General features: G+C 38.6%; 2 protein-coding genes across 2 annotated transcripts in view; both read right to left on the reverse strand.

The window, feature by feature from the left end:
* Positions 1-4,553, reverse strand: part of LOC122078081 — a 10,265-nt gene extending 5,712 nt beyond the window's left edge. Inside the window, exons 1-4 of the mRNA XM_042643948.1 lie at positions 4,438-4,553; positions 1,194-1,251; positions 757-866; positions 343-623 (exon numbers count right to left, since the gene is read on the reverse strand). Coding sequence (XP_042499882.1) covers positions 343-623; positions 757-866; positions 1,194-1,251; positions 4,438-4,553 — 565 coding nt within the window. The remainder of the gene's footprint in view (positions 1-342; positions 624-756; positions 867-1,193; positions 1,252-4,437) is intronic.
* A 3,740-nt stretch (positions 4,554-8,293) lies between these two features.
* Positions 8,294-10,656, reverse strand: LOC122079203 (L-type lectin-domain containing receptor kinase IX.1-like). The gene has a single exon (XM_042645469.1). It carries the CDS (start codon positions 10,565-10,567, stop codon positions 8,423-8,425), a length of 2,145 nt encoding a protein of 714 aa, XP_042501403.1. The 5' UTR covers positions 10,568-10,656; the 3' UTR covers positions 8,294-8,422.

A 10,656-nucleotide genomic window follows, 5' to 3' on the forward strand; every position in this document is an offset into this window, starting at 1 on the left:
GGGGGTGTGGGGGGGTGTGGGGAGGGGAGAAGGAAAAGAAAAATACTCTCTGAAGCCCTCTAAAACACAGTTAATAACTGGAGAAGAAGTGAACCAAGGAATTTTATAACCAGGCCACTTATACATGAAAGTCTGAAGACAACAAAAAATCTTAACCGTCAAAAGAAATCCAGGCTAATTCGTCCAAAAACATACATGCAAGACACAGTCTGAACCATTTCAATCAGATATCTAAGATGCAGCAAGTTACTAAACCCAGTTTGAACAGATGAGAACATGATGAGTCTACTTAATGGCAGGGAGATGTGTCACAAATTCCACCAGATGAGGACGGCTGCCTACCAGATGATGCTTCAGCAGAAGACCACGCTGGAACAATGTCAACACGCCTATCCTTTCTACTCCTACTTTTCAAATCAAATGGTGATCTAAGCCTGTACTCTGTGGCCAATGAAACACTTTCACCTTGGGAATGAGAACTGGACATATTCATGATATTGCCTTCCTGTTTTGTATCATCTACCGATTCCTGTCTAAGCAAGGATTGAGAACCCGACTCTTTTAGGTTTACTTGTCTCTGTTTAGAAAGGATGCTGGAAAGATGGTTCTCCAACTCTGTCAAACTGAACCATATTGAAATAGTAAGTACATAGCCATACATAATTATTTATGCTCAGAGAGGAAGAGTGAGAGTGAGTGTGTGTGTGTGTGTGATATAGAGAAAGAGAAAGGTAAGGAGATCAGTTATTTACTTACAGTTCATATTTACGTAAGGCTTCATTTCGCCTAGCTAAACTTACATTGTTATCCTTCGGTTGATTGCCTGAAGAGTTCCCTGCAAAACAGTAAAACTTCAAATTTCCGTCCTGCAAGCCACCAGAAAAGGCTCACCACAGAAAAAGATTTGATAAGAAAGCCCCCCAAAAAATAACATGCATCCACCCAAAGTGTCAAGATCATGACAGAATCCCTTTTGAGATGGTAAAGTGATTTCTGTACTAACATAATACCACTGGATCGTAACCACAACCAGAAATAAAAAAGAATAACAATACCCAAGGAATTAACTACAACACACAATTTTATGGCTCTTCTCAGGAGTAAGAAACTTCGCTCAGGTATGCCTGTCAAATCCCCTGACAAATCCCACTGTCATCACTAAAAATCAGAACTAAATCCTGATATGTCATCACCTTGATTGACCCTCCAGCTGTGTGATCTAATAAAACCACTGGAAATAACCCATAGAGCCTATAAAGTAGCAAGTCACAAATGGATTAGAGATGAGGAAAAATTTCAGGGCTGCCTGGTTTCAAAAATGTTTCCTAAAAGTGCCTCAAAGTTGTAAAATGGCCATAAGATGCCTCCTTTTTCAATTTAATCATGCAGTTCACTTCTAGGCAATAAGATGTCAAGCTTACCCTCACCCAAGCTTCAATTTATGGTACTGTAGAATAGTGTTATTTCTTGAATTGGTATATGCATCTTCCCATATATAAGTCATTCATCTATATTCTTCCTAAACAAATTTACTCCATAATTGTGAAGGAAGAGGGTATTCTAGACTCCTTCCTGAATAAGGATAAAATTCATGTTTGAAATTAGAAAAGAATGCAGCTATTGGTCCTTTATAGGAAGAACCTTTAGAACTAAACAGCCCATGGTCAATTTTTCCTATAAGAAGCCTTCACCAGCCTCATTTTCTCCAAACACCACATGGTCTTGCTCTTGGACTCCATACACAAGGGGAATCACCAAAATCTTCTCTCCTTAGTCAATAATGCCCCTTCAAGTGGAAAATGAGGATAAGATGTTGGATGTTATCTTCTCTAAGACATTGTAGCCTCCATCTTTCTTTCTTTTTTTTTTTTGGCCATGCTTGCAAGTGGTAACAACAAGGTGCTCTTTTCTCAACCAAGTTTCCACCCAAGCAAAATGATGTAGATCATCCCAGATTTGGCATCACCAATCAAAGAAGGAAGAAAAGAGGTTCAGACTAGCAGTAGACCTATTCGAACCAGGCCAGATTTTGGGTTCAGTTCTGTGTCCATCGATCCAGCATTGTTCCAGCATTGCACAGTTTTTAAGGTGGTAAGGCGACGGGGGCGTTTGAGGGTCTTTCGGAGCGGCTTAGCGATAAGGCGGGCATAAAGCGTCGCATTAACGACTAAAGCTTTACTATGTAATTTTTTTATAAAACCAATCTATTTGGCTCAAATAATAGTTGAATCCTATTACTCATATGTTAAATAAAATATTAAAGGTTCATATTCATACCAATGTAAGATATTCATTAAGAAAACAAATCAATAAAGTGAATAAATTAAGTTCATCTTCATCAATCATCAATCATCATAACATATTAACATATAATATAAATACATAATTATGAAACAAAATTATAAATATAAAGAAAAGAAGACATAAAAAATATAAGTATTTATTATACTTACCTCTATGATGCCAAAATGAGTGCCTAAGCCCTAAGGTCATCCACTATATTTCTACTCTTGTCAAAGAAGAATGAAGCTCACTGCTACCAGAGCAAAATGGTCGCCTGGATCAGTGGTTCTTCCTTGTTCCTTGATTCCTTCTCAAAGCCCTTTCTTAAAACCCTTGACAAAATCCAAACCCTGTTTGTGAATCGTGTTTTTGTTTTGTTTGTTTTGGTTATTTTTGGTGGAGTAAAGTTGATCCCATACATCTCAAGTGTTAACAAAACCATACACCTACCAATAAAAAATCTATATTTGGAATCTTTAAGTAATTTTAAAATGTGTTTAAAAAAAAGAAAAAAAAAAATCCGTAAGACGCCACTTCACGTAAGGCGGAGCACTGCCTTACCATCTCTAGACAGCATCAACGCCAAGGCGCTACTAAGGCGTCTCCTTACCAGCGCCTTAAAAACTATGGTTGGTGGGAAATGGGTGGGATTTGAGTTCCTTCTTAGTTGTACAGTTGGATTTTAAGCAAAAAGTGAGTACTTAGAAGCACTGAGAGATGACTATGATTATTATTATTGCAATGTAATTTATTTATATATGATAGTTAAATATTTATAATATCATTACTAAACTAATAATAGTATATTAACCTCTTAAATACAACAAACGTTTCCTATGCAGTTTCTGTGAAAGGCTCTAAACATCCCTAAATATCTGGCTACTTTGCAGCTTTAGTTAGATTCTAAATTTTCTGATACATTGTCCATGTTACCCTTGACATGTTGTTAATTCTAGCACTGGGCATTTATTTCAAGTGTCAAATCAACGTGTCAATGTGTGTCTGGTTACAGAAAATATTCATTACATGGTGGGTCATATATGACTTGTATGAGTTTGGCTTTGTAACTTGAAGATACATGATTTTGTATCTACCCAATGATCTACATGAGGAGGGTACCAAGAAATTGCATCGGGTTCTGGAAGTATCCTTGCCTATTTTAAGTGCTTCATATTCCACCATGTTGGATTTTGATATTTAATCAATCATAAGTGCTGCAAAATATCAGTACTTTGCTGGGACTTCACTGATTTATACTATCTTCGTAGTCTCTATGATTTCTGATGTAGGGGATTTTCTAGACAACTAAGGTACCTACAAGAGTGATTCAATTAGGGTAAGACAAATTTAAGGGGGATCTTAGGATTAGGTTGGGATTTAGATATGCTCAGCAAAATAAGATTCAACATGCAATAAATAAAGACAAATCAACATGTAGCCAAGAGCAATATCAATTTAAACGGAAAAACACAAAAAAACTTACTTAAGCTTCAAGTGGGGACATGGGGAAGGGAACAAATGTCATGCGAATGTTAGGTTCAGCACAAATCAATCTAGACACCAAACAAGATATACAAACAATCAATGTCCTCTAGCAGCCAACTAAAATAGAAAATTAGCAAGAGTTTTAGAGATATATCAGTGAAGAAAAGACTTAAAATAGTAGGTAAAATAGACATAAACGAAGGGGCAGGGGTTGGTTTCAATGATAATGAGCTGCAATGTATAACAAGGGATTAATGGAGGTGGGGGGGGTTTAGTTTAATTACTTACCTTGTTGCTGTCCCAGTCTGACGAGAAAAGAAGAAGTTGAAGTCTTCAAAAAAAAAAAACAGAGGTGCAGTCCACTTTAATCGATGAAGGAAATCCAGTTTGTTGGTGAAGTGTTTAGTAGTGGCTCAAATGGGGCTTATATGATTGAGATGGTCTTCCACTGTTGTTGTTCAGTAGCTGCAGCAGATGTAACAACAACCGAGAGGACAGAGACAGTGAAAGAGATGGGAACAGAAACAAAAATGAAAGCTTTAGGACATTCTCATGCCAATATTCCAGGGTGAGATCCAGGGAAGCGGATCCAAACAAGTTTGGTCCAAACATGCTTCTCATGAATGTTGAAATCCGGCTTCCAGTGCTGGAAACGGATTAAATGCTCACCTAACTTCATCAGGCTCCTCTTCTATACAGCTGCCTTGTCTCCTTCGCATTTGAATTGAAAGATCAGGTATCCTTTTCCAAAAGGATGCATCACCACTCCCTGACTCAGATTCCATTTTTTGCAGCCTCTTGTCGCAGGGCATCCAAAAAAATCAATCGAAAGTTAACCCTTCCAATAAGAGCAAATCGAAAGTTCTGCCGCTTGGACTCATAGTCGCCTTGAGGAATCATGATTCTCCTAATATTTCCAGCTTGGATTGGTTCAGGGAGGGAATCAATCGCTGGCCAAGAAGCATTTCCAATTGCTTTGGCATAAGAATGATTAGGAACAGGATTAACGGGACCTCAATCGGGATCTTCACTTGCCCCACCATCATTCTCCAGTCCTCTATCTTCCTGTGCAGCCCACACACCTTCTCTCTCTCCCCCTTGGCCCAACTCAAAGAATGAAGAAAGTTAGTGCTATCATCAAACCCCAAGAATCAAAGCAAACAGAAGAATAGTAAAACCTCAATAACATTCCAACTGAACTAACCAATCAAACACTCTCTTCAATTCCTCCATGCTCCATTTTCTAGTATGTGTTACTAGAAAGAACGAAACAATAATAATCATATATTCTGGATAAAATCTTTCATCACAACCCTTCAAACCCAACTGCAGAGACGCGCCGTCATAAAAATCTCAAAATAAAATCCCTTTTCTCTCATATTATCTAGTTCCAATGGCGAGATCACCCCTCTCCACCCCTATGAAAAGAAATACCAAAACCTTTGGAACTCTTTTGGTGAACTCTTTACAATCCCGTTAGACCCAGTTGCAGAATTAGTCGTATGAATATAAATCAGCTGAACGATACCTCAGGTTTTCGGATTTTTCAGTGATAAGGCCCAAATCTCAGAAATCCATCAAAAACCAAGTTGTAGAAACAAGTCTTGATGACTGCAAAAACCAAGTTGTAGAAACAAGTCTTGATCATGAGACGATGAAGCTTGAAGCTTCGGTGACAGTTCAGAGCTTTCTTTCTCTTTGGCCGTTCCAAGAGACAGAAAGGGGAATAAGGTTTACGAGATGTCTCAAATACCCTATTGTTATGTTTTAAGTTCAATTTATTTATTTACCCCTCTCACTTAAGTTCAATCAATCGATTCTACATTGTTATGTTTTAAGTTCAATTTATTTATTTACCCCTCTCACTTAAGTTCTATCAATCGATTCTGCGTTTTTGCTCATAACCGATTATCAAAATGAAAAGCTTGCTTTTCATGCTCCAAAATAGGGATTCCAAAACCTTAAAAGTGTCCGGTTCATTTTAAAAAAATAAGAAATTAAATTGGACTTACCATACAGTTTTCACCCCATTTATATTCTAAAAAAATGGAAAAACATCAGAATACATTTTTTTAGAATGTTACAGTACAAAGCATAAATGTCTTTAGTCTTCTCAGGTCACTACCTAAACTCCACATCTATCTTATGATATTTGGCTTACCTTACACTAAATCATCAAAATCTCCAGCCAAGAATGTAATGCTAGCTAAAAGCTAGGGGGAGTAGTTCAGCCATTGTGATGCAAAATTCAGGCTAAACCAGGTTGACCCTTCGGGTAATCTCATCCGAGACGAACCGGGTTCTGATTGGATTTTTGGGATCAGTAGGGTATTTTAGGATTTAATTTACTTAGGAAATATTGACTTATTTTATTTGGGAGGACATTAATCTTTTATTTTGGGTAGTTGTTAGTCAAGTAGGTTGTTACCAATTTGAGTTTTATTTCGTTTTTAATTTTATTAGATGGACTTGAGGAAGTAATTAGAAGTTGCTATTTCAGTTTTAGATTTTAATCGGGTAAGTTTTAATTTCAGTTTAGTATAAAGAGACATTTAACGCAATTTCTAAGATAGATTTTGAGAATGAATTGAATTGAATGTTTTGGTGCTTGTTTGGTACAAGACTCCCTCTTTGTATGATATCTCTTCCTCTCTTGCAACTCTGAGTTCTCTCTTGAATTTCTTCCCTTTTCTTATTGGCCCTCCATCAAGTGGTATCAGAGCCGAAGGATTCTATCCTTCTCCACTCCAACAACCCCTCATTTTGTTTCTATTTCTCTTGCTTTCTCATCTCTGCCAAGAGTTGGAAAAAAAAAAAAAATCCCTGTATCACATCCCCAACTCTCATAGCAGAGCTCCCCAACCCACCGCTTCTTCTGAAACCAAAATTCTCTTTCAATTTCAACAAGCCATACCCCCCACTGCTCCTTTTCTTTTCCCTTTTCCTTTTATCGATCCCCCCTTGCCGCTAGGGTTCTGCCCAGTGAAAAATAGTAGACAAAGAGAATAAAGTTAGTGAGGTAGAGTGGAAAAAAAGAGAGGGTAGTTTGCATAACTGTTCATATTCCCCATAGTAGTCCACCCCCATTTGTCGAAGCCATCGCCAAGCTTTCCTTTTCCCTCACAATCGTTGCTTTTTCATCGTAGTCGAACTCTATTGAGTTTTCCACTCATCTCAGTCGCCATCTCCTTCGAAGTCGGCAGACCCTCTTCCTTCGTCACATGTCCACCTTCGAGAAATTGTTCAGCGATGAGATCATTGGAGGGGAGCTAGATTCACTTGTCCCAACCATTGGGTAGCAAAGATGGGAACAGAACAAAAAACAAAGACTAATGGTACGGGTTTTAAACAAATAAAAAGCGATGAATGGTACGGTAAAAAAAAATAGTCAAAAAAATAGGGAATGACAAACGGACTGAAACGAACTGTACAAGTATTAAATGTGTATTTTTCAAAAAAACAAAACAAAAAAAAAGATAGTATACTCATGTAATTTGAGAGATTATCACCTGTATACCTGCATCTAATGTTCTAAACTACAACAATATCAAATATTCATGCATATATCATCCAAAATATAGCATCCAATGTAAATTCCAAATTAAAAATTAATATACCATAATAAAAAATAAAAAAAAACACTTCCAAAATATAAAAAAACTCCATACATATCATATCATCCAAGAAGTCTAAACAATTAAATGGAAGTTCACCTTCTGAAGAGAGAAAGCGAGCAGTCAACAACAAACTTAGCAGTTTAGCACTTCAACGGCTAAGTTCAGTAGAATCAACACGCTTCAGTTCACTTAGAAGAGAAGTAGAAGACGAGAGGTTGGGAACTTGGGCAAGGCAGCTGGGGAAAAAAAACCCTAGTTACCCTTACCCACTTACCTTACGAATGGGTGTGTTTTTTTTTTTTTTTTTTTTTTTTTTTTTATGAAAATGAAAATTTTCAATTTTACCCTTAAAATACGCGTATGCGTTTAAAACACTTTTTAAACGGATTTTCTAACCGTTCCCCTTTTTTTCCACATTGTATAGTAGCATACGAGAAAACGCGTTTTAAAAGTACAAAAACGGCAACCGCGTTTTAAAGGCGTTTTTACTAACAATGGTCCCAACCCATTTTCCTGATTCTCCTGCCCAACCCAGAGGAAAAGATCCCCAACTCCAATCAATTTACCTCCCACCCATCCAGTGGGTGGACTTAGACATGCATCCCCAGGAGTTCGGATGCATGTCAAACTCCTCCAGCCTTTGGATGGGTGGGAAGTAAATGATTGGATGCCCAAGTAATTGAAGAGGAGCCGGATCCCAACCTGGATAGACTGCTTATCCGTCTTGATATGTCATATGGAAGACATTTACCAAATCATCATCTGTTCATCTAGAAAGGAGCAAACACATCAGATTTCCCAGGCAGAGATACAGAACTCAAGAAACTTGTTGAAATTCATCTTACTTACCAAATTAAGATAGAAGGATCTCAGAACAGGGCAGAACATCAAGGAAGTATCATACCATAAGAACAAAACGAGGAAATATCCTGTCAATACGCTAAGAATTGAATACAAAAGTCATCTGAACACAATTTCAAGTTAAGAGGGAAATGAAAAGAGAAGACATGCAATTCAATGTTGCATTACATTTCTGCTTAACGTGGATTATTCAAGAGGGATATCGAGGGAGAAGATGAAGACCTCTTTAACTTTGAGAAATTAGTGGTGCTACTATTGGACGAAGGTTGCGATGATGAAATCGAGAATGTAGAAGACATATTGAATGGAAGAGGGGATCCATATGTAGGCGCTGGCATCTTAGTTGGGAGAATGGGCAGTGGAGCATCAAATTGAAGAACTTGAATAGCTTTTTCAATGGAAGGTCGGAGTTTGCAGTCTGGGTGAGCACACCATAGCCCAACGATCATCAAGCACTCTACTATTCGCTTGTCAAAATCCATACCTCGACTTGGATCAGCCGCTTCAAGATGCTTCTCTGTTCCATAGAGTTCCCAAACCCAGTTTACCAAACTCACTTCCCTTGGATCAGGCTTAATCTCAACAGACTTTCTCCCACAAGCAATTTCCAAGAGAACAATGCCAAAGCTATAGATATCAGTCTCTTTGGTAGCCCTCCCAGTCTGAAAATATTCAGGTGCCATATATCCCATGGTACCAGCTACACCAGTTGTTTGTGACACCATATTATTGCCTTCTATGGTACCAACTATAGTATTGATGGTTGCTTGTGACTCTTCCTCATGTTCCACAAGCCTAGCCAGACCGAAATCCCCAAGTTTAGCATTGAAACTGGTATCTAGAATTACGTTGCTGGATTTGATATCCCTGTGGACGATGCATTGTTCCCACCCTTCGTGCAAATATTGTAATGCAGAGGCTAAGTCGAGAGCTATCTTGTACCTCAAATCCCATGTCAAGGACCCTCTATTTCGAAATAGATGGAAATCAAGGCTTCCATTAGGCATGAATTCATACACAAGAAGTAGCTCTTTCTGTTGGTGGCACCAACCAATAAGTTGCACAAGCTTCCTATGCCGCAATCGACTAATGATCTTCACCTCCGATGCATATTCCTTTTTCCCTTGTTTAGACCCCTTAGAGATCCTCTTCACAGCAATATCCTTGTTGAGATCACTCAAGAAGCCTCTGTAAACACCTCCAAATCCTCCCTCTCCGAGCTTTTGTTCCTCATCAAAGTTCCTAGTTGCTCGAGCCAATTCAGCAAACGTGAACTCTCTAGGGCCCGTGGGCAGATCTAAGAGCACATCATCCTCTGCTTTTCTTTGTTGTTTCTTTCTCCGCCTGATAAACCAAAACAAACCCAAGACAGTAATCATGGCCACAGCTCCACCCACAGACAATCCCACCACTATCCCGATATTGTTCGAATTGTTAATCTCCAAACTGGAACTGAAGTCCCAGGAGTTGAGCTGATGTAGCTCGGCAGATAATCCTGTGGATGCAGAGAACCCAACAAAGACCTTTTCTGGAAGATATTCCTTCAGATTAATAATATAGCTAAGGCTATAGCTCTCACAAGAAAGAGATTTATTAGCACAAGTCAATAGAACACTCAAGTTTAGGGAACTTGAATCATAATCAACCCAAGCTTCCCAAGGGTAACTATTATTTCTCATCCAATCCCAAAGAGTGAAATTGCATGAGGTAGTGTTTACAGATTTGAGGGAAGAGATGTCGATACCTATGTGACTGGAATCTGGGTCCCAACCATTCCCATAACTATCAAACTCCACTGCAATGATGGAATTATTGGCTCGGGTACTGTTATCTGCTGTGTTAATAAGACCAAAACTACCACCTGTATAATCACTCCGGATTACAGATTCATTAGGAGCAAGGAAGAAAGCAAGCCCATCTCCAAAGCAATAAGCATAGGAAAGGCTGCAGGTTGTTCTGGGATTTCCCAAAGTGAAGGTGAAATGGGTGGCGAAGTTGGTTAAGTTCCCTGTCTTCTTGTCCCAGAGCTGAACTGGAACATTGTAAAACACTCCACCTGAAACAAAAGTAGAAGGTAGATCTCGCCGATTTAGTGTGAGGTCGATGATTGGAGTACCGAGTGATGCATTTCCTTTCGGTGTGATGAGGCCGCCATCATAAACTTGTGATCCATTGAAACTGGAAAAGTTGAAGCTCAATGATGTTGCAGGAGGGACAAGGAGTACTAAAAGCAAGAACAAATTGAATCCCTGAAAGAGAATGAAATTAGAAAGCTTTTGAAATAAGAGATTGCAATTCCTTGATGAGATGATAAGAGCCATGATTTTGGTTAATTGGCTTGAAGCTGAACCTTGGTAATTAAATGGGCTAAATGCCAACGGAACTGATGATTTATAATTCCTGTTACTGG

The sequence above is a fragment of the Macadamia integrifolia genome, chromosome 5, assembly GCF_013358625.1.
Source record: "Macadamia integrifolia cultivar HAES 741 chromosome 5, SCU_Mint_v3, whole genome shotgun sequence".
Taxonomy (NCBI): domain Eukaryota; kingdom Viridiplantae; phylum Streptophyta; class Magnoliopsida; order Proteales; family Proteaceae; genus Macadamia; species Macadamia integrifolia.

What these genes read in the sequence shown, in the direction of transcription:
- LOC122079203 (XM_042645469.1), bottom strand. Translation starts at nt 10,567, where the DNA reads ATGGCTCTTATCATCTCATCAAGGAATTGCAATCTCTTATTTCAAAAG.